This window comes from Bicyclus anynana, chromosome 22, assembly GCF_947172395.1.
Source record: "Bicyclus anynana chromosome 22, ilBicAnyn1.1, whole genome shotgun sequence".
In the NCBI taxonomy this organism is placed as follows: domain Eukaryota; kingdom Metazoa; phylum Arthropoda; class Insecta; order Lepidoptera; family Nymphalidae; genus Bicyclus; species Bicyclus anynana.
The window spans coordinates 4,759,761-4,785,321 of record NC_069104.1 but is presented as its reverse complement, the minus strand read 5'-3'; the positions used below and the strand labels follow the sequence as shown (position 1 = coordinate 4,785,321).

At 37.6% G+C, this 25,561-nt stretch overlaps 1 protein-coding gene across 2 annotated transcripts in view; it reads left to right on the top strand.

Annotated features, from left to right (window-relative positions):
- Positions 1–25,561, top strand: part of LOC112046846 (klarsicht protein) — a 326,360-nt gene that overhangs the window by 112,761 nt on the left and 188,038 nt on the right. For both annotated transcript variants that reach the window (XM_052888461.1, XM_052888459.1), the window contains 6 exons: positions 1,232–1,358; positions 2,235–2,373; positions 3,000–3,200; positions 3,922–4,020; positions 5,547–5,649; positions 7,786–7,916. In XM_052888461.1, coding sequence (XP_052744421.1) covers positions 1,232–1,358; positions 2,235–2,373; positions 3,000–3,200; positions 3,922–4,020; positions 5,547–5,649; positions 7,786–7,916 — 800 coding nt within the window. The remainder of the gene's footprint in view (positions 1–1,231; positions 1,359–2,234; positions 2,374–2,999; positions 3,201–3,921; positions 4,021–5,546; positions 5,650–7,785; positions 7,917–25,561) is intronic.

The window sequence follows — 25,561 nt, the reverse complement described above, 5'->3', positions numbered from 1 at the left end:
GGCTAAACAGCCGAACCGATTTGCATGAAATTTTGTACAGATATAAATTGGACCTTGGAGCAGAACATAGGTCTTTTTATCCCGGAAAAATATTGGTGCATTATTTATGAAAAAAAAAACGGAAATTCACGCGAACGGAGTTGCGGGTTGCTATTAATTTTTTTGGGGTCAAACTTGGAGGTGAGCTCTATTCCGTTAACAGTATAAGAAAATTTCTGATCCATCCGGGGCCCCGGGACCTACCAGGCCCCCTGCAACTGCTTTCAGAGGGCGCCAAAGTACGCGTTTAATTATAATAATTTTAATTTTTTTTATTGTGTCTCTTTGTATAACTGGTCCCTTGTACTTGTGTTTTTTTTTAATCATTAAATCATCTGAAATGCCGAGAACTCAGACCAATTACCTTTGGACTTGTATCGCAATCAAGTTCACCAAAAAAATCGGTTGTCTGTAAAGTCGGTTTACTGACGATAGTTGAACGTGACAACGTCATAAGAAAATACTGATGGAATGGGCATTTTTTAAAAGAAAATGTTCGTTTTTCTAAAATACTGTTTAATAATCTTCATAGACCAGAATAAACTTTATTTCTTGTAAAAAAGTTGGCAACTCTAGAGCGACAGAACGACGCATGACGTCATCTTTTTTCGAGTGTGCAGCGGGCAGTTGTCACGTCAAAAAAATGTCTGTCGTCTTTTGAGGACGAATTAAACTCACACATCGTAATACACGTGTAATTTAACACAACTAAACATCGATTTTATAGATGCAGTTTGTATAAACACGTTAGATCATGATCATTTACTTTTGAAAGAGGGGTAACTTCTAACGAGGCAGGTCCTGTAGTATTTGGTCTGAGGCTGAAGAGAAGGAGAGCCTTTTTTATATATTCTACAAGTTAGCCCTTGACTACTATCTTATCTGATGTTAAGTGAGGATGCAATCTAAGATGGAAGCGGGCGGGCTTGTTAGGAGTAGGATGAAATCCACACTCCTTTCGGTTTCTACACGACATCGTACTGGAACGCTGAATCGCTTGGCGGCACGCCTTTGTCGGTAGGGTGGTCACCAGCCAGACCTGGACCAATTAAGAAAACCTCAATCGAACCAGCCGGGAATCGAACCCAGGACCTCCGTCTTTGTTATCCACCGCGCATACCATTGCGCTAAGGCCGTCAAATTTCCATTAAAAAGTTTGTGCAAAGCTGATCAAAGATAATGATCGTTTCAGGCTACGAGAACTCTGCAAGTGTATTGAAGAGCAGTTTCTCGTTGTCGTCGCTCCGGACTGCGCCCGCGCCGTGTTGCGGCACCGGCGACCAGCTGGAGCGACCATACCACAGTCTCACTAAGAAGAGGTAACTTATTTTTTTAAATCATCAATACATCAATCATCATCATAGTTATCAACCGATGAATGTCCACTGTGGGAGATAGGCCTTTTGCAGGGACTTCCAAACATCACGATTCGTAGCCGTCTGCATTCAGCGAATCCCTTGATGATCTATAACTCCAGCCTTTCTTGATGAGTACTGTTTACCAACAAACAAATTAAAAATGAGGGTATAAATCACTAGTCATTTCACAACCAATAATAATTTTATGTAGCTTGTTCTTAAATTAATGAAAATAAATTTGATTAATAAGCTTAGAACAATTACATATGGTTTATATATTTTAAATAACATTTTATAAACAAACAATACATCATTTAAAATAAATAAGTTATGAAATGATATGCGTTTTCTATCTTCATATTTAATTTCTTTGTTGGTAAACAGTACTTATCAAGAAAGGCTGTAGTATAGAAGTGTTGGGTCGCCATTGGGACCCTAACGTATCTACTATGTGCTCCGCCCGTTGCCACTTCTGCTTAGCGACTCGTTGAGCTATGTCGGTGACTTTGGTTCTTCTGCGGATCTCCTTATTTTTGATTTGATCACGCAGAGATACTCCGAGCATAGCTCGTTCCATCACTCGCTGTGTGACTGAGCATACCTATGGGGCCCGTAGTACCAACCTATTCCGAGAACGATAGGTCATCACTGGCAACACGCACCGTTCGAAGGCTTTTGTCTTCAGGCATTGAGGAATTTCGGGCGAAAAGGTACCGTGAAGTTTCCCCAATGCAGCCTAGCCTAGTTGGATTCGGTTCACCTCTCTCTGGAAAGCCGAGCCGAATATGGATTGTTAATGATGATGATGATAATAATGAATTTGTGTTCGTGTTCCAGGAAGGAGCCATGCAGGGAGGCGTGGCGCCGCAGCTGGGGCAGCGCGGCGAGCGGAGGCAGCGCCGTTGACGACCTGTGGCCGCTGCTGCAGCACCACTACGAGTACATCATGGACAACCAGATCATCGACACTTGTAAGGTGCGTCACCGATTGTTGCAGGGAGATATAACGCGACGAAGACTGCGGTTGGGGCCACAAATCCTAGTAATACAGAGGTTCAGCGTTCAGGTGTTGCATATTAAGAAGCTTCAGGAAGTATTCCTGCAGTATATCCTTATCTACATTACATTATGGGATAGAGGGGAGAAGATCCAGTCTATACTACAGCGTTTTTCGATGAGTACTGTTTGCCAACAAACAAATTAAAAATGAGGGTATAAATCACTAGTCATTTCACACACTTGTTCTTAAATTCATGAAAATAAATTTGATTAATAAGCTTTGAACAATTAGATATGGTTAATACATTTTATATAACATTTTATAAACAAACCATGCATAATTTAAAATAAATGTATTATGAAATGACAGGCGAATCTACCTTCATTTCTTTGTTGGTAAACAGTACTCATCAAGAAAGGCTGTAGTATAGACTTCACGCTTTTTTCCCTCTTAAAAGTGACAGATGACATTTGACAAATATAATATAGTGTCATCTGTCAACGTCACTGATCACAGACAGTCGATAGACGCGCCAAATTTAAATAGGGTATACCTACATATATGGAATACCCTTATACTTATATGTACATATCACATTCCAGGAAGCAAATGGCGAGCTGTCCAACAACTCGTCATCCCTGCAGACCAGTCCACGCCTCCTCAACCCGACGGCCGGCTTCAACAGGCAGTGGTCGCTGAGTCAGCTCATCTCGGAGTTCAGTGAACTCTGCCGGTGGCTGACGCACGTGCAAGAGGAGATATATTCTAGTCCCGAGAACTTGGCCAGCAGGAAGTTGAGAATGGTGAGAGATATTGACATTTGTAGAAAAAAACTTAGCTTTATTGCGGTTCCAAAGTTATTCAATAAACTGCCCCATGACACCATGGGCAATGATGCCCATAGCTCATGAGATCATGAAGCTCATGTTCAAGGTTTGTATTAAGCACAAACTTTGAACAAAAAATGGAAATGGACAATAAAATAAGGTTAGCAATGAAGTGCATTGACTGGGTAGATTGGTAATATTGTGAAATGGTAAAAACAAATAAAACCCTGTCTGAATTTGTTGTGGGATCTTATCGGATCGAGGCACATTTGGGATCTCCTAAGGTCTATTTTAAATTTTCAAATTTAGTTACCTGCGCTACCTTTGGATCACTTTGAAGGCGGTGCCAACACAGTGATGCATTAACTAAAGCTGATTAAATCATAAAGTTTTAAGATTTGAATATAGTTTTTTCAGAAACGGCATTAATTAATACGTCACTGGCTTGGCACCACCTTCAAAGTGATCAGTAGGTAGCACATACGATGTTATTTTTCGCTTTTTAGATTTTTTTTGAGATTTTGAAGTCGGTTCAATCTTTTTGATAAAAAGATTGTATATCCCGGAAAAGTTCATAATTCCCGCGGGATTTCAGACAAAACAAACTTTCAAGTAGACGAAGCTGTCAGCTAGTTTATAATATTAGTATGCATGTCTTGACCGTCGTCAACGCTAATTATTGTTATTGTATCTTCAGAACCGGATGTCGGAGTTGGTGTCGGTGGAGCCTCGTCGTTCCAAGTTCATCGAGCAAGCGACAGCCATACTGGATAGAATTCCAGAAGCTGCGGCGGAGGTAACGACAACTCTGTAAATTGTTATCAAAATTAAAAAATCGTTTCGTAATTGACGGAAATATTTTGTTCTACAATAGAGATGAACCGCGACGCGTTTATTTTTGTCCACAACATGTTTTGTATAACTCAAGTTCAAGTTTTGAATTCGTCTTTCTTTCTTTGTCTCCCTCTCTCCCCCCCCTCTCACTCCGTGACGCAGTGGTATGCGCGGTGGATTTACAAAACGGAGGTCCTGGGTTCGATCCCCGGCTGGGCCGATTGAGATTTTCTTAATTGGTCCAGGTCTGGCTGGTGGGAGGCTTCGGCCCTGGCTAATTACCACCCTACAGGCAAAGAGGTACCGCCAAGCGATTTAGCGTTCCGGTACGATCGTATAGAAACCGAAAGGGGTGTGGATTTTCATGCTCCTCCTAACAAGTTAGCCCGCTTCCATCTTAGATTGCATCATCACTTACCATCAGGTGAGATTGTAGTCAAGGGCCAACTTGTAAAGAATAAAAAAAAAACTCACACCCTCCCCCCCTTCCTCACCCTGTCTCACTCTTTCTCTCTGCCCCCGCGCTCACCCTCTCTCACTCTCTTTTTCTCTCTCCCCCAAGTTTTCACAGTACCTTAAGTGTTAGAGAAAAATAGAGACGAATTCGAGACCCACACTGTCGAGATATAAAACAGGAAATGCGCTAAGCTGGCCTATTGACTATTTCGGTCTTTATTATCAACTAATTAAAATAAACATCTGATAAATTTAGAAATGTCATCTATCTACTGTATGATATTTACCAGTAGGCACCCGATGACATTTGTTACGTAGAATCTCTATTTCGTGTATGTCAACTAGCATCCGTCAAAGATAGTGAATTAGCTTACTGTTCTAGAAGATATTTGAATCTTAACTTGTTTTTGAGAACTATTTACTTTAGTAGTTAAACTACTAAGGGCCCCGAATTTGATCGAAACTAGTCGGGCATACTCCGACGTTTTATCACATGAGTTTTAGTCGTGTTTTATAAATTAACTTTTTTACTTAACCACTTTTTTGAGGTTCGTTACATACGACTATAAAGTTTTTTTTTATTCTTTAAATGTTAGCCCTTACTACAAACTCACCTGATGGTAAGTGATGATGTAATCTAAGATGGACGCGGGTTAACTTGCTAGGAGGAGGACAGGAACGCTACATCGCTTGGCAGTACGTCTTTGCCGGTAGGGTGGTAACTTGCCACCGCCGAAGCTTTCCACCAGCCAGACCTGGATCAATTAAGAAAACCTTAATCAGCCCAGCTGGTGATTGAACCCAGGACCTCCACTGCGCATACCATTGTCAAACCTCAATATGTTCGTTTGTTTACCCTAATCCCTTAACGGTACGTCTTTGCCGGTAGGGTGGTAACTAGCCACGGCCGAAGCTTTCCACCAGCCAAACCTGGACCAATTAAGAAAACCTTAATCAGCACAGCTGGTGATAGAACCTAGGACCTCCACTGCGCCACGGAGGACGTCAAACTGTTTTTTTGTTTTTGACTAGGTGACGTGGCGAACAGAACACCTGAACGTGAAGTGGGAGAGTCTGCGGCTGTTGCTGAGTCCGGACCAACTGAGCCGGGACGGGGAATGTTCCGACACTGTCGGTTAGTATGTGTAGTAAACGCGTTTTCAACTGAGTCGTCGAACTATAATTTTTTTCCCTAAGTCGTGCCTTGCCAGCCTTGTAACTCAGTTGATAATGCGATTACGCGCCTATATGGTACAAGTTTTACGGATTGTAAAAACATACATTTGAATATAGAACTTCTCTCTTTTATTTGGAAATCGGTTAAAAATAGGTACCTGCAGAGGTAATTGGGTGTTTTATAAATTGGTGATTTGATAGATTTTGATACTGCATTTGTTCTTATCTCAAATAGAATCCCCTATGCCTTAAATGCGCGCCGAGAGATAATGAGATTAGTTTGAGGGACAAGGATAGTCTTAAGTCAAAGTCAAAATTCATATAATTCAATTTGGCTTAGTTTACAAGCACTTTCGAATCATCAGGTAATAATATTATACAACACTATTATAGGTGTATAATAATAGGTGATACAAGGTGCCAGTGATGAGTTTCTAAAATAGCACATCAAAATCGATAATATCACATTGAAATCCCCAGGTTCATTATATTTCGATATAAAACTACTGAATGACTGAAATATCAGTGTATCAGTGGTCTCATGGTGACGGATTCCTTGGTCATTAAAACTTAGCTTTATAGTTGGCAACACTAGTATGCTATTATGACTGTAACGTTATGCACCGGATAAATTTATTATTATAGTTGGCAATACTAATCCCTATCAATAGTCAAGTCATCAACATAATCAATAACATCAGTCAATATGCATCCACTTTTTGAAATGGACAGCTCCTTAAAGCAAAGCTAATCGTCTCTATTAATTCATCTGATTGATGAAACCCGGGATCCGACCCGCACCGCCTCCTCGCTAGGCGTCCTTTGGTCGTTGACAGATGGATCACGGGTGGACGCCACGTTGACTCAGTCAAGAGCAAATTTTTCATTAAAAAAAATATGTTGAATAAATACATCTTCTTCTTCTTTCACCTCGCATATTCCCGTTACACGGGTTCTGCTTTCTCAATCTATCCCAATAAATAAATACATCAATACTACATATTAATAAAATTTATCGAGCCGTGATATGAACTCAGCCTCCGACCTCAATAAATAAAATTATAATAGATTATAGATTCATATAATTTATTTTCATCACACCATTAATCACATCATTAATGACAAAAACAAGAGAAATAAAAACATACGAAGAGATCAGCTTACAAAAGGCGGCCTTATCGCTAAGTAGCGATTTCTTCTAGGCAACCTACGGTTTAGGAAAACTTAAGGACATCAGCAAGTGGCGTAAAATGTTACACAAATACCTACAATCACACTAATCACCACTAATATTATAAAGGCGAATGTTTGTGTGTAGGTGTGTATGTTTGTTCCTCCTTTTACGCTGCGGCTATTGAAGCAATTTGACTGAAATTTGGAATGGAAACAGATTTTACTTTAGATTGACATATATTCATCCCGGAAAAATCCATGGTTCCCGCGGGGTTTGTGAAAAACTGAACTCAAAGTGGACGAAGTCGCGGGCGTCCGCTAGTAAAGAATATAATACATAATATACTTATATTAGCGGACCTGGTAAAGCTTCGTTTTGACGTATGTGCATTTTAACCCTACCCCTACTTTACCTTAAAAGACCTTGAAAGAAATTTTATATAAATAAAATTTCACCTCCTCTTTTTAAGGGTTGGGGGCGGATTATTTAAAAAAAATGATGCACCGTTTTTTTTTTTCACAAACAGTCTTTTAGAAAGACACAAAAAGTAGTCTATGTCACTCCATCCTTTCAACTATCTCTTGAAAAATCACGTCAATTCGTCGCTCCGTTTTGCCGTGAAAAACGGAGAGACACACACACACTTTCATTTTTGTATTATTTAGTATGGATATAAATATAATTATGAAGTCACATTCAAAAGGAACAATAAATACAGATTTCTCGTCCTTACTGCAACAGATAGTAATGTAATCTTGTAACATTTGGAACCCTCGTAACTTTAGTTTTAAGTTTTCGACTATTACCACCATTAGATTAAATTAAATTATGACATAATCTTGACCTTTCAAAAGTGCTTGTAAACTAAGCCTAATTGAAATAAATGAATTTTCACTTTTTGATTTTTTGCTTGTCACACAGACCCGGCGCACGAGCTGCGTTGCCTGCGGCGCTGGCTGCACAGCATGGAGGGCCGCCTGCCGCCGCCGGCGCTGGGCGCGGCGCGCGCGGCGCCCTACCACGAGCTCATGCGCAAGCTGAACGAACATCAGGTCAGTGGAACTACTCTATATTGAGTACTAGCTGACACCTGCCAGTTTCTTCATCGAAGTAACAGTCAAAATAACGTCATAAAGCAAAAGTGACAGTCTTAATCACGGAATAATAAAGTCTTCTTTACTATTTGCTACTTTTAATGTTAGGTTAGTTTAGTTACTTTTAACTTTAGCTTTACATGAAGAAACTGGCTGTGAGTCGTGCTGGAGTATACAGTGTCTAATAGAGCTGTATACTCCAGCCAATACATTACCGGCATAAATGCGTGTGTAGTTATTTGAATATTATTTTGTTCCGGTGTTATTTTAAAACCAAGATAATATTCATTAAAAGCAAATTATGTTTTTTTTTTTCTTTACAAGTTAGCCCTTGACTGCAATCTCAGTTGATGGCAAGTGATGATGCAATCTAAGATGGAAGCGGGCTAACTTGTTAGTAGGATGAAAATCCACACCCCTTTCGGTTTCTACGCGACATGGTACCGAAACGATAAATTTCTTGGCGGTACATCTTTGTTGGTAGGGTCATAACTAGCTACGGCCGAAGCCTTCCACCAGCCAGGCTTGGATCAATTAAGAAAACCTCAATCGGCCCAGCTGGGGATCGGACCCAGGACCTCCGTCTTGTAAATCCACCGCGCATACCACTGCAATACGGAGGCCGTCAAAGCTACTCCTTATTAGGACTAGCTGTGGTCCGCGACTTTGTCCGAGGATGGCTGAGTGGCGTGGTATGCGCACTTCCAGCATAAATGCGTGTGTAGTTATTTGAGCATTATTTCGTTCCGGAGTTGTTTTAAAACTTTGGTATCTCTTAATATATTTATTATTAGCAAATTTGTGCAACATTAAATACTTGTAATAAACAATGTACTTATTTAGGTAGCGGCAGACAGATATATTGTGCTGTCGTGGACTTTTGTTTAGAACTCTTAAAGAAAAATGTTTCCGTCACATATATTTTTGCGTTACTTTACCGTTCACCTATAACAGGACCTCTCAAAGATACATTTTTCCCCGCTTTCACTACATTTTTCATTGGTCCCAACCAAAAAAGTGAAAGTTTTTTTTCCCAACCGGACCAGTGAAACTGACGTACAATTTGGCTGTACAATTTATATAATTTTTTTTATTCTTTACAAGTTCGCCTTTGACTACAATCTCACTTGATGGTAAGCGATGATGCAAACTATGATGGAAGAGGCCAATTAAGAAAACCTCAATTGGCCCAGTCGGGGATCGAACCCGGAACCTCTGTCTTGTAAATCCACTGAGCCATGGAGGCTGACAATATATATGAGGCAATTTATACGGGTAAAATTACACAGCCCGCGAAATTTGCTGGCTGTGTATTTTTACCCGCACAGGTCCAAATTCAACTGAGGTGAGTACTTGCCTATACGATTTTCTTGTAGGATTCGGTTTAATGTGAACACCTCTGTCCGGTGTCCGGATTCTGACAAATCTGTCAGTCCGTCGTAGTGGGAACCCCAATCTAAAGCCTGCTGAAATATAAAATGCTTGTTTTGGGACATCATATTACTTTGTCATTGAACGGTAGCAGAATCAACTAATTCTTCATTTTCCATAGCATGGCGTTGTTTTTTATATAAGCCGTAGATATTTATTTAACCACGGCATATTTCGAGACAATTATGTCGAACAATAGCGCTGGAATTGAATACAATAGGGTAGTTGACTCCATCCAAACTTTAAATATAAACAATATTAATTTCGTATATGGAATAAGGGTACGAAATGTGTCGTTGTTAATTAATAAAAATAAAAGTTAAGGATTTCATAGGAAAACTAATTTAACAATTACCTATTTTATATAAAAACACTGTATGATGACAATTTAAGACCGTTTAAAAAAAGAATCAACTAGCCTATTGAACTCTGATCGGTCGACAAGGTCTTCTCTTCACGAGATTATGTCGTTGAGGCATACTAGGCCTGCTAGGCATGCTAGGCCTACTATTGTTATGCAACTATATTGCAGTTACTTTTTGTATCCTATGCATAAATTATATAAAGAGCAACAGAACCTGTGTACCGATAGCATCGGCATGAGTGAAATGCATGTAAGAATTGCACGTAAAATGATACACGATCTAAATGTAACATGCTCACTGCAGCATATTATTATGTTCTTAATCAAATACCTAAATCAGACAGTTGGTTTACTCAATTTGGCGTTGTTTGCAGTTATGCACCCATTTTGGATTATTTGTATTGTAAGATTTCCGGTAAGGTAATTACGGTGGGACCTGCTAAATAAAAAAGTATAAAAAAAAGCTTTAATTTTTTTTTGCATTTAGCCAGTCCATAAGTAGGTAATAATTTTTTTATCAAATAATTTGCCATAATATTAAGAGGAATGATTTGATTGTGTGTTTGTTTGTTTGTTTGTTTGTTTGTGTTAAATAGGTTCTGAAACTATTGAACCGATTTGATAAAATCTTTCACTGTTGAGTAGCTATAGGCTATATTTTATCCCCACGCGGTTGAAACGTTTAAGATGCGGTTTTTTATGTGAAACCTGGTGTTATTCTTTGATATGTTACATCAAAATCGGTTCGATTGTTTACAAAATATGAGAAGTAAAACTGGGGATAAACCATCGAATATTTTCAACTATAATTGTGTGGCGTATTGTCTTATAGTCTGGCAAGTTCGTTGATAACACTTCCATGATATGCGGGCGACGGGCGGAAAGACTGCGCGGGTGTGAAATCGTACGTGCGGGAAAAAGACGTGCATCAGTCGATGGTTTTTCATTCATCGCTACACGCCCCCCGCTCCGCGCGCAACATCGGGAGTGTTACGAAAGATGTTTCCAAGCTATAGATTGTCGTAACAAATAACAGATCATAATACATTCAAAGCGGTAAGTTAAATGAATATTGCTAAAAGGTTCAAAAATTTCCTGTATTCTAAGGTTGTCTGGCAGAAATTGCTAAAAGAAATAAGACCGCATTTGCACATTCATGTATACTATTCTATTTAGAACATAACAACAAAAATAAACATGAATTCTCCGTAATTCTTTGTAATTCCTCGCTGATTTGTCTTGAAGTCAATTGAATGATTTTTCTTTGATCCAGGAGAGAAGACGGTTTCTGACGTAAAATTCAATATTCTAGCTAAATTCATGACTGACCAGGGCACGGATTCGGGAATACAAACCAATCTGAATACGGGAAAAATCATGTCAACAAGTTAAAACTACGTTAGATTAGATTGTTGTATGTATACAGGTTGCTCGGGAGTAGGTGTTGACAAGTCCACTTAAAGGAGCCGAACTGTATAACTAATATGTTTTTAACAAAAAAATAAAAATTTCATGTGTCCATACAAAATAATTCAAATAATTCCTACTATCCTACTTCATAATTATAAAGATGCGTATAAGATACACATTTTAAGATCTATTTACAGATATTATTTACCTACTTCGAAAATATTTATTTTAGAACAATGTTTTTGAACATTTTTAATTAATTTTCCTTATAGAATATAACCCTAGAGTTAGTTATATCCTTGCATTTTAAAATTTTAAAGTTTGACTACGTCATAATTATAAAGATGCGTATACCTAAGGGACACATTTTAAGATGTATTTACAAAAGAAATATTATTTACTTAATTACTCTGAAAATATCAAAATTAGAGATCACATGTGCTTTGAACATTTTTAATTATTTTTTTAATAAAGAATATAAGTAACCCCAGAGTTATGGGATCTACTCCCGAGCACCCTCTATATGTCCTAGTACTCCTAACGAAGGCTTTCAGTGAACAGCGATGCAGCGATGGCCTTAATTAGCGCTGACTCGTAGAGAGCGCTTTGTTGCACGTTATCGCGCCGATCGGCCCCCTTTGTTCAATTGAATTATTATATTCGCACGTACAGTCCCTTTGTGGCTGCTGCGCATTAAGTAATTGAGAGTTTGTGCTAATAGATGTCTAAATATTTATAAAATATTCAAAAAAATACAATAGGGATGACAGTTTTTTTTAATTGCGTATAAATTAAGAGTATGCTAATAGTAAAGCAATTTCGTAAAAGTAACGGGGTATCTGCGATCATTACTTTCGGAGCTACAGGGATTTAAAGGGTCAGATTTGCGGCGCTGCCGCGGATCCCTGAAAAACGCCCCATACAAAATGGCACGAACTAATGACGTCGTAGTCAATGTAATGATCGTTAGATTTGTATGGGCGTTCAAACAAAATTACTAATATCTCTGTTATTTGTGCGTTTAAGTTTTTAGTTCATGTATTAAAAAATGTCACATTTAATGTAAGGAAGCTTAAACTGTATGAATGTTCATCTAATTACGACAAAAGATTTTTAATAGATTTTGAAATTTTATTATCTCATTTATTTGCAAATATCCAGATAATCTTTGCTTCTTATGTATAAATTAGTTAACATTTACCTTATTTACCCGAATGTATCATAAAAATCAATATATTCAAACCTAGTCATCATCCCCATTGTTATCTCGTGTCATAGAGCTGTGATAGCCCAGTGGATATGACCTCTGCCTTCGATTCGGAAAGCGTACCTAGGTTCGCGTCCGGTCTGGGGAATGCACCTCAAACTTTTCAATTATGTGCATTTTAAGAAATTGAAAGTCAATGTTCGAACAGAATAATTATTCTGGTTAGGTTTATTAGGATCGGCGTCCACATATCCGCATCGTACGCATCGCGTCAAACGAATTTTTAATTTTATGGAAGATTCGTGCGATCGGTACCATGCGGATCAGTGGACGCACTTGTATGACTTTCCAAAGAATACTACGATCCGTTTGATGCGATGAGTCCGCTACGTAGGATGCGGATAGTGGACGCCTATCATAAGAGAGAAATAAGTGATTCACGAGTATTGGTGAAATAACGTGACGAATTTCACGTCATTTGTTAACGTCACGCAGCTTTTGCACGTTTTAGCACTTCGTTTATAAACTTGTTAACCTGAGGAATTTAATAACAAACGTGACTGCTGAAGCCATACGAATTCCTTTTATAGGCAATTTGTATGATTTTGTTATTTGAAATAGAAAACCGAATAGTTTTATCAATAATAGACGAAAACTTTTGTTTTTGTCAATTTTTTTAGCAATAATAGACGAGAACTATAACGAGGCGCAGTGGTATGCGCGGTGGATTTACAAAACGGAGGTCCTGGGTTCGATCCCCGGCTGGGCAGATTGAGATTTTCTTAATTCGTCCAGGTCTGGCTGGTGGGAGGCTTCCACTGGCTAGTTACCACCCTAGATGTACCGCCAAGCGATTTAGCGTTCCGGTACGATGCCGTATAGAAACCGAAAGGGAAACAAGTTAGCCCTCTTCCATCTTAAACTGCATCATCACTTACCATCAGGTGAGATTGTAGTCAAGGGCTAACTTGTAAAGAATAATAAAAAAAAACCTCTGATCTATTCGTATTCCACGCATTTTAATGCGGTTTTAACTTCAAGGTCTAAAACAACATATCTACTTTATCAGGAATATCGGAAATAACGAAAAAATATCCAAATAAAACATCTTTTCTCGCGATCGTGTGCTGGTGTTAGATAATAGACTCTTTGAGTATGAATAATGTTAACTGAGAACCGTCTGAATAAGTCTTCCGAACCATAGAGTAATGAACACTCATTGCCATAGAGTAATGTATGCCATACTTTAACGTCATGCGATTTATGAGTGAAATACCCGCGTCCGATACTCGAAACGTGTAATTGACTAATAGGAAGCCATCGGTTCCGCCAACTTTCTACCACGATGTCAGAATTTACCCCAGCGCGTTGAATTTGTGTGACATGTCTTTATCTGGGGCGGGATTGTTTCCTCGATAACGTAAGCGTAAACGCGGGGCCACGGAGTTGTCGGGTAATGCTGCACGCACATTAAGTGTCGCGCTGCCACACGCGGAATTATTTCAGGCGGTTTATTATTAGACTAGCTGACGCCGCGCGGTTTTACCCGCGTAGTTCCCGTTCCCGTAGGAAAACGGAGATAATATATAGCCTATAGCATTCCTCGATAAATGGGCTATCTAACACTGAAACAATTTTTCAAATTGGACCAGTAATTCCTGAGATTAGCGCGTTCAATCAATCAAACAAACAAACTCTTCAGCTTTATTTATTATAGAGATAAAGAGATAAAGAGTATAGATACCTACTTGACTAGAATTATGGAGGAGGTACATTGTAAATTATTCTTCTAAGTATAGTCTATTTAAATAAAAATACTTTTTTTTTTATTATTACTCGATTTGTTTTAATTTGTTATAACATATTCGAACTACAGGTTAAATAGTAGCAATTTTGATAACATAATTTTTGTTAGTTTTTAAGTTATGCCAGAAATTTAATTAGATTGAAAGTGACATATGCATTACGCTGGGTCGCGCCAAATATGCACCAGCTCTTAATGTAATATAATTATTTCATTGAGAGCCGGTGCATATTTGGCTTTAAATGAACATAGAGAAAATATTGAAAGCATTCTAATTCTTAACATGTGGAATAGCTATAAGCTGCTATCTGCACAATGCCACTGCTGCTAGCTACTCGTTAGTTCGACATAAATAGTTGGCATGGTGGTTTACTGTTTTAATTTACACACTCATAGGTGGTTTTTGATCTTTTACATTTATCGCTGATTTTTGACTGTGAGAATGTATGCTGTACATTAATCGTTTTGAAAAAGTTCATGTGATAATGTTGTATTTTTTTTTATAGATAAAGATAAATAGGTTGTCGCTTGTAAATCGATTTCGTGGCCCAGCGATACGAAAGCGAAACGTGAGCATTACTTTTAAGTACTGCAGATTGCGTAATTAGTATATTAAGTTTATGGAACAATTAACTTTAAGGGGACATAAATGTGCCGATAAGTCCGCGAGCATACACTGCTTATGCAAGCTAACATGACGGCCCAGTACTATAAATATTACAAGTTTCTACAAAATTATTATGAGTGGTCCCCTTTACCAGTGATACCTTTTCATTGATTTGATATTACGGTTCTAACATTTGATTCTTTTCAGCAAAATGGCTTCAGTCGTCAGTTTAACTGGCAAGAATCATGCTACATATATTATTAACTAACTAGCGGACGCCCGCGACTTCGTCCGCGTGGAATTCAGTTTTTCTCAAACCTCGCGGAAACCATGAACTTTTCCTGGATGAAAAGTAGCCTATTTTTTTCGGATTTTACAAATTTCTCTTTCTTGAATCAGTTTTTTTCAATGCTGTAGCTGTTGTAATTAAGATATTAAAGATCTGATTTTTGTTATACATTGCGGATTGCGAAATGTACATTAGTAATTTAATTCGCTATTTATAACAAAAATCAAATTTATAAATTTTTTAATAAAAATTAGGCTCATATCCCAAACACAAGGCAAGAACTTCCGACTTAGTAAATCAAGAGCTTAAGCTAAATTTATAAATTCATAGCTTGGAAAAGTTAATCACATTGAATATTAAAAAGATAAACTTTCCCGGTTAAGCCCACGCGAGCATGTTATGAAAATTGCCTAACCATGGCCATGGGTAATACTGTCCGTGAGCTGGAGAAAGTTATTCTACACCAGTCAATCATGTCACGTATCAAAAAATTGTTTCTCCCTGATGAATATGGACTAACAGCCTATGATAGCCAGACATACCACTTTTTTTTTATTCTTAACAAGTTATCACTTGACTGCAATCATGGTAAGTTATGATGCAATCTAAGATGGAAGCGGGCTAACTTATTTGAAGTAGAATGAAAATACACACCCCTCTCGGTTTCTACACGACATAGTACCGGAACGCTAAATCGCTGGGCTACTAGTACTAGCCACGGCCGAAGTACCACCAAGCGATTAATATACAGTACGATACCGTACTAAACCGTTTAATTGTTTGGCGCGTAGAAACCACGTCAGATGGTTAAAATAAACTTGTAGCTTTTCCAAGTTGGCCCTCTTAGACTGCATCGACACTTCAGGTGTGATCACAGTTAAGGGCTAACTAACATTCATTGTATATATATAAAAAGAATATACCTACTGCAAAAAATATGCAACTTAGATTGCATCATCATTTACCATCAAGTGAAGTTGCAGTCAAGGGCTAACTTGTAGACAATATAAAAAACCTATGGTAGGTGTAATGTTTGCGTACTCTCTGATGATCAGTTAATTACTTCCTCTGCCTTGAACACGCTTAGTTACACGCACTACTCACTACTGTAGCACCCAAGTGCAATCTATTGACAGTCTAGGCTGTTGAAATACACTACACTACAGTAGGAATATGGTCTGACAAATTGTCAACAAGGTATGTCTGGTTCTTGCATGCTCTCATTATAACAGGCATGTCGTGAAAATGGAGTAGGTACGCGGGGTTAACGTGGACCATAGTAGAAAGCAACGGATCCAACGTTCCGCATTTGTCAATCAACTTCGTATCGGATATCGTAGGCATTGTTCAGCCACGTCGCAAGATGTTAAAGTGAGACATGCATTATTCTGCGGAGGGGAAAAGATTAAAAGCTCACAGTTACATGCATCGCATAATGCGGAGATAACAAAGCGGTTTTATTTATGAAGGAAAACATGCCTCTTGTAAATCCTCGGGAGATTTTTGTCGTAGATCGACGAGTCCGGTTTGGATTTGAAATATTGTGTGGATTCACTTTATGTCCTGTAATACGTTTTAGGATTAGATAAAAGGTTATTAATGGATTCAAAAAGAACAAATATAGGTGGATCATTTTATCGGTTTTGATAACTCTTTGACAAAATCCTCTCATATATACCTGCTATTTGTAATTTTGATTGCAGCTAAACCGCCATTCTTATTCTCGAAATTGATGACCATTTTTTAAAATTGTATATATTAAGAGTATGCTAATAGTAAAGTAATTTTGTAAAAGTAACAGGGTATCTGCGTTCATTACTTTCGGAGCTACAGGGATTTAAAGTGTCAGATTTGCGGGACTGCCACGGATCCTGAAAAACGCCCCATACAAAATGGTGCGAACTAATGACGTCGTAGGTACATGATGATCGTTAGATGTATGGGCGTTCAAACAAAATTACTTATATAATCTTTGGTATTTATGCGTATATGTTTATAGTTCATGTATTAAAAAAATGTCACATTTAATGTAAGGAAGCTTCAGTTGTTTGACGTCATCGTACATTAAAGAAAAAAACTTGAACTTTGCTTACGCACTAGATGTACCTACAAATTGAACAGACTGGATTTTCTCTAATACATCCTTTATATGAGTCTACAGAGTAGTCAGTATTTTTTGCATCTTTAAAATGCACTGTTCACTACTTTACTTAAGAAACATGAACCAAAATTGTCATAATACAATTTCACAGCAATGAACGAGCAAGCCGAGTCTAGTTAAATAAGCCATAGAACGTAATAACCAAGTTAAATATTCATATTTGATATAAATAATTCATTACGCACCAATCTGCATAGTAAGCCTATGTTAATGGAACGCTTCCTTGCTCACGTTGCCCGTATAGTCCAAGATCCGGCATTAGAAATATATAGGTTCATCTGTTATTAATAAATGATATAAAACAAATGATAGATAATATTCACAGTGACACATTGCAAAGTGCTTAGTTAGATTGCGGCCAGACACATTTTTCATACAAAATCCAGGAAACCATCAACTAGATTAAAGGCAGTTTAATGCAGTTAAATTAAGCATAAAATAAGCTTTCATTTGACATATCAGAGGACTAAATAACTGATGAGGGTATATAAAATAACATAACTTAACTGTTTATATCTGGTAAACCTACAGTTACAGTGTGATAAGAGGCAACCTTTGCGTTTTCTAAAAATATACAAAATCTAATAATCTACTGAGCCGTGATAGCCCTGTGCAACCAAAAAAATTGGTTGTCTGTAAAGTCGGTTTACTGACGATAGTGACAACGTCAGAAAATACTGAATTTTTCAAAATAAAGAGCAAGATATTCTTTATTTCTTGTAAAAGAAGTGTGCAACCCTAAAGCGCGGGTCTGCATCTGGCTTAATCGAATTATAAGACGTTGTCACGTCAAAATTTGGTATGTGAATATTTTCAATAATTTATTTCTTATCAAATGAATAACAGATGCCCTATATATTTTTGATGCCGGCCCTCGTACTAGTGCCAAGGAAACGATCCCGCCCAAGATACCGACATGACACTCTAATTGACCGGCCGGGGTGAATTCTGACATCGCACTCGAAAGTTGGCTGAACTAATGTTTCCTACTGCCCGATCATGGTATAATTATGTATTAAAGACCAGCCGCCGCTCGAGGTGATCCGTATTAACTAGTTATTTGTATATAGGCTCCATGTGAAGTTAAGTAAATGAACTAAGTTAGGTACATCTAGTTTTTCCATGACCTTTTTTTTATTCTTTACAAGTTAGCCCTTGACTGCATTCTCACCTTGTGGTATGTGATGATTCAATCCACACCCCTTTCGGTTTCTACACGATATCGTAACTAGCCACGTCTGAAGCCTCCCACCAGCCAGACCTGGACCAATTAAGAAAACCTCAATCGACCTAGCCGGGGATCGTACCCAAGACCTCCGTCATACAAGTCCACGGTGCATACCACTGCGCCACGGAGGCCGTTAAAAATGTTTTGTTTTCTAAATAGTCTCAGATCTAGTCTCGTTGGCTTAAGCTGGTTTATTGCCATCTAGACTGCTACATCACCTTAAATCAGGTATTCTTAATGAAAAGCTAACTTGTTAAAAACCAAAATATTTTGACTTTTAGTTGTAGTAGCCTGTTCAGGATGCTTCAGAGTGAAATCTCGCTTGAATTCGTTAGTTTTTCATTGTCATTGTCACCAGCCAGAACTGGACCAATTAAGAAAACCTCAATCGGTCCAGGAATCGAACCCAGGTTGTATTATATACGAATATGTACCTACATGATTAGTGTTACTCGTAAATTACGCAAGTACCTACCATGCGAATTCTCACGTACCTCGATTTTACATACAAAGCGCAAAAAACTCACCATCTACCATGACGCCTTAACTTTTTATTAAAACCTCCACGCTTGACAATACTCGTGTCGTTTCCTTAAACTCTTTACGCTTTGTCATCATCGTCATCGGAATCAACCTTTTGATATGCCTATCTCTCATTCAGTTTGATACTCGACCGTAACACACGTAACTACGTTGAGTTGTCAAGCGTAACTGCAATTTCTGACATGACACTTGTTGATGTATGGAGTAGGCACGTGGTTGCCAGATCTTCCTCTTTAATCTAATCTGAAAGTTTGTCAGCTCAGTGCTCTTACCATAGATTAGTGCGGCTTTGGTAGGTAGCATGTCTCAAGATGCTTGCCCATGTCAATAGAAGCCTGTGATAGCCCAATGCATAAGACCTCTGCCCTCGATTCGGTGGGGGTAGAACATCTACAACTTTCCAGTTATGTGCATTTTGAGAAATTAAATATCACGCGTCTCATACGGTGAAGAAAAAACATTGTGAGGAATCTGCACCTAGGAATTTTCTTAATTCTTTACATGTGTGAAGTCTGCCAATTAGGCCAGCGTGGTGGACTAAAGATAATCGCTCTCATTCTAAGAGGAGACCTGTGTGGTTTGTGTTAATGATGATAATAATGTCTCAAGAGTCCAGACCCTAAACCGTCCAAATATTGGGTGTATTTCCATTAATATTGAGAAATGATGTTCCCATTTGTTAGTTCATTAGTTTCGGGGCAACCATTCGAAAAACACCGTTACAAACCAAACTTTAAAGGAGAATCTAGCGAAAGGTTACCACGAAGCTAAAGGTCTAACAATTGGGGATATGATTTGAGATATTATGCTGAGGAAAATATTAGAAAAACGCGTTATACTTAGACGATTAAACTATAGGTAGGTTAGGGTCTTGACTCTTGAAATCTCCTAACTCCTAAAGCTACCACTATCCAAACCCCCATAGTTGCTTTTGCTTATCTACTGTTGGAGCATGCATAACTTTCAGCTTTCATAAAACGACGAAGGTCTGGTCATACCAGGCTCCTAATCCATGAAGTTGAGAATCGCAAATGTGAAGTGACATATTCTACAATTCACATATTCCAATGGCATACAAAATCGATGAAATATGATGTAGATTCTCAAAGTGATGAATATGAATTTGGACAAATGACCGAGCTTTATCCTGTTCCAAGTCAGGTTGGAAGTTCATAATGTCTAGTCGATTTTCGTGACAAGTCATATTTATCTTGGCGAAATAATTTTAATGATAACCGCTATTGACAAAAACAGAGTATCGATTTCGCGAAGCTTTCTACTCATACTACATTTATTTATTGTGGTCTTGGGTCTCGCCGTTATTATTAGCTTCTAGCGGGTTTCCATGACATGCCTATCTATCTGGATGATGTAGTTTTCCTATCTCGCTACTTGGTTAATAGTTTGGAGAATCATGGTCAGACAACTTTTCTCGTTTTAGAGATATGCTTGAATCTATTTATATGTAATTTTTCACACATAGAGCTATAGTACCTATTATTTGACGTTGTTAGGTGTTTCCTAGAATTCTAGAATCCTAGTAACTTAGTAGGTTTGTTAATCTAAATAATATATCGAAAGATATCTCGATATCTTGACGTGCTAAGTTGAAATTTGGCAGGGAGATAGTTCATAGTTAGTAGACATTCGCTATGAACGGTTTTTGCGAGAGGACCAGATTAAGAGTCTAAGGGTGGACAAAGTCGCAGGCGGCCGCTAGTCTTAGATAAATAGTTAATAAATTGGAGTTTTCGACAGAAATCACTTATGCATTTTCCATTTGTTATTTCTGTAAATGATTTATCTTTTAATTTGTTCATCATTCGCTTCTTGTTTAAAAGAAACTTTGTTCTCGATAAAACTTCTTTTTAAAACTTTTCTCTTTAAAATTTTATTAACTGCAATAAGCAAAGAGTAATTGACATATACCCTACACGTGTGCATGAGAAGCCTGAAGCCAATGTTTGTCGGTAGCATAGATTAGCCTTCGTACACTTAGATAACAATCCAGTTCCAGCAATCCGCTGGCGATCAAAAATCGTGACAAACTTAATAATTTCACGTAGTAGGTCATGCGTTCTGCACTTCATTTTATGCAATTTTCTACTCGTGACAGACCAACAAACGGTTCGTAAATCAGACAGACGTGCGTTATGATTGCGCACGGTGAAATACTTGATTTGCCTTTGTTAACTGTAGACGCCACGGTGCTATTTCGAAATACGCTTAAATTTAAACTTTCGCTTAAAATCGAATTGTTATGAGATGTAGTTATATTGTTCATCTTACATAGTGTTTAAGTTCTTCCACAAATGATTAGAACGTAACGTAATTTTAAATCTAAATACCTACCTATATAAAAGCGAAAGGTCATTCTTTTCCCTAAGTTTTGATGCCTTAATAAAAGAACAGTAAGAGAAAAAATAAACTGAGATTAACAAATTAGGTACAACCTATGGAAAAAATACCAAGCAAATTAAGAACCTCCTCCATTTTGAAGTCTGTTAAAAAACCACCCTTGTCGGATTAGTAAGGTTACAACGATAACTCATTCATCAACAAGTGGAGACATGCAGTCTGGTAGTTGCGTGATATTAACTCGTTTTTACGACTTTTACGGTCCCTAAGTAGTAGATAGGCGTTCTCGAAGTGCAACTTCCTTAATACTTATACATAGATATCGTAAATTTACTTTAATTAGAATATAAATCGGCACCATAGACTTGTAGGCCTAGCATGCGTTAATGACATAATTATCTCGGCCTACTGTACATTCTTACCCCCTAGTAAGAGTCCCCCCTAGTAAGTTACCCCCTGTAAATATTGTACGCAAGATTGTAGGCAAAAGAGAAGTAGGAAGAAGTCCTGGCTACGAAATAAAAGGAAGTGGATTGACAGTCTGAGAACTTTGCCGCTTTAGTAATGGAGATACACTTTAGGTAGAACATAATTCTTTTAAGAAATTAATCGTCTTGGTTTTAATTTGATAGACTCAATAAGTACGAATTTTATATCAATAGATTCAAAGCTTATTTTGTAATATAGATTAATTAAGGAGATAAATTAACGATCATTTAGAACTTATCTGAGCTGTTACTGTTAGTTACGTCTTAAAGAATCTGACGTTTCGATCGAACTCGATAGTTCCGTGGTAAATAATCTCGTACTAAGGGTACTGGTTTCAATTGAAATCGAGTATCGGCACCACAGATCGGTTTTCGGTCGCAATAAATCAAGATGTAAACTAGATCGATTATGTCAAATCGAATGTGTATATCGTTTTCAAATCAACGCTTTCCTGTAATTAAAGCATTATTATTAGGCGCGGTTCGGATCGAGAAAACAAACAAGCAACGCTGGAGCGATCGAGGGGGGTTATTAATGAATTTATCGACGTGTAAGATCTGTGTGGTAGCCAGCTTTCGCTCCCGGAGGCGATTCACTGATTTATACGTATACTCGCACTAGGCCGCGGTTTTGTTCGGTTTATCTTGCTGTAGGTATATTTTGTAGATACTGTACTACTCTAATATATACTCTAATATAGTTTTCTATATTTACCTTATATTAGACGTTAAGCAGGTGTTATTTCGCTAAATTAAGTGCTTATTAATTTGATATTTTTCGCGAATAACTTATTATTCAGTGGCAATGCCTCCTAAATCCTGCAGAGCAATCAGAGGGTTTTCGTTTGTTCAGACTTTCATAGATTGACAGGGTTCTGTTTTTGTACGTACGAACGCTCGGAACCCTAAAAAATAAATTATTATTCAGTGGCAATACCTCCTAAATTCTACAGAGCAATCAGAGGGTTTTCAAATCATAGATTGATTTGACAGGGTTCCGTTTTTGTACGTACGAACGCTCGGAACCCTAAAAAATAAATTAAAAATTCACAGAACACCTCGCAAAGTGCACGCAAAGAACACGTCCTACAAATTGCATACATGAACCTGAGGCGTAGGCTAAGCCTCCCATGTAATTACACCGGCTACCTTACCTGGTACTCAGTGATACTGCTTCGCGGTAGGTTTGCTATAATAAGCTTGGAAGCAGTGCTTTCCCGAATGTGCTCTTTCACAAGGGACACACACAAGGTCATTTTCATTACAAACAGACCTTATTTGGGGGGGGGGGGGGGTATATATGTAACTTAGACACACCACGCTGCTCCAAATCTAAAGAATGGGCTTAATTTTGTACTGTTTCATATTTTTCTTTGTCCATTTTTTCTTTTAACTAAGTATGTACGTAAGAAAATCATGGAATCTTAATTTGCGTTACTTCCCGTCCTTCGATTAGGATGAAATTTTGCACACGCTCTGAGTTCTGATGACAATACGTGACTAGCTAAGAAACGTCATTATAATTACTTACGGCCAGTAAGGCGGCCTCCCCAAGATGGCAGACTGGCTGTTCGAAATCCTCCCCCGTGATATGGATATCAAATGAAAGGGTTTGCTGTCAGGAATACGAAAAAAATAGTGACATGACTTAAATTCAATATACCCATGATATGGGTATTAAATGAAAGGATTTGCTAAGCGTGTTTTTTAGTTTTTTTTTTTACTATTTTAATATATATTATACAGAAAATAGGTATAGTTCTTGCGTGTACTTAATTGTGGGTCATAATAATTGCATGAGTAATTTATATATAATTTATGAGCACACTAAACTGAGTTATGATCAACGCGTCTACTAGTGTGTGTTACATGTGTGTTTAAGCTCAGTTTTATTACATTCTTCCGAGTTGGTGATCTAGGAAAGTAGGTATGTGGGTTTTGTAATTCCGACTGCGGATGTAAGTAGATTTAAAGTATGTAATTATATGGTGCGTTTATATTTTACTGCACTGTCGTTTTAAACGCTTGGTCGTAAACCTCTAAGTCGTTCGTGTGCTATTTAAATGTAAACTTAGTTATTATTAAGCTTTATTTATATAAAAATATTTAAAAGACACTACTAAATGCTGAATATTTTTAGTATTTTTAGGTTCCTTCTTCCTTCTTCTTTCGAGTCTAATCTCAGAATGTGAGGGGTTAGGCTAGACTTCACACACGCAGAGAAAGAGAATTAAGAAAATTCTCTGGTATGCAGGTTTCCTCACTATGTTTTTCACCGTTTGGGACGCGTGATATTTAATTTTTTAAAATGCACACAACTGAAAAGTTGCGAGGTGCATGCCAACTCCATGCCTCCGGAATCGGAGCCGGAGGTCATATCCACTAGGCTATCACGACTCCACTTTCATACTTACTCTAATACTTACAATACTACTAACAACTAAATACTAAATCAAAATCAAAATCAAAATAAAAGCCTAATATTATATTCGTGTATTAAAAGTCTTCTCTATTCTTAGAAGCTACATCTACTTCAAAATAGATTGATATACCTAATGCAACAGTTTTTACAACAGTAGATATTATGAAGTTGCGATATAGCCGTTTATTGCCATGATTTAGTGCAGCAAACAAATAACACGCAAAACTCCGTACTACGGCGTGGACGTAGGCGAATAGCAGTCAATAATTCTCTAGCGTCATCAGCATAGATACCATCCTATCGTGATTCGTGCCTTACGATATAAACAGCCGGCCTATTCACTAACTTAGCGTATTAGCCACCTAATATAATTAAGATCAAATCAGTAATAACCGCATTTTTGTATTCCGTGAAACTTATTGTTAACGAAAATTATAGAGTATCATAAGCATAGGTAAAAGCTTCTGACACCACTTCGTGAATATCATGGAGTCTATGATATTCACGAAGGGTTGTCAGTAGACACCTAAGGTTATTTTTACCTACAGTCTCATATCGATATACATTAAAATGTCTTGGGACGCTATTCAATTTGCAATTATATAGTTTGATATATAGTGAATACGAAATCACGTGACTTAAGAATGACTTACAATAGCTAGTTGGTAAATTACGTGTAATTCCTCTAAAGTTAGTCAAAGTTAGTGAACAGGTCTGCAGCTGCCCGTTGGGTTGCATGTCGGAATTGATAAAGAGACAATTATTTCGTTATAGCAAATTATTTCACGCTTTTTATACCGATAATAAATCCTTCATATCCTTTGTACGACACGTAAAATTAATTCTACTTCTGGCAGGCTTTGAAACTGTATTGTACGAGTATATACGTAAGCGGTGGCTAGTGCAGTGGATTATTGATTATTATAATTGTTTGTGCTGTTATGAGCAGCACTGGAATGTTAATTACATTGTATTTTCAAAATTACATTGTATTTTTTATAGTTATAAAAATATGACCAATGAGCTAAATTAAAAGTCACCAAAAGAAATTCTATTTAAAACTGGATTTCAGTTGTACTCGTAATTTAAATATTATAAAACAGGAATTAAAGTTCAATATCGGAGTTAAAAGTAAGAAGTACAGTTACTTTAAAAATAATGATTATAACAAGTAACAAAACAGAAATAAACAGTAACACTATAGCGAGGGGAACCCCAAGAATCCGAGTTTAATTACGTTTAACTTAAGATAATAAAGAAAGGTGTGAGGAAAGTATCAATTTCCTCACAG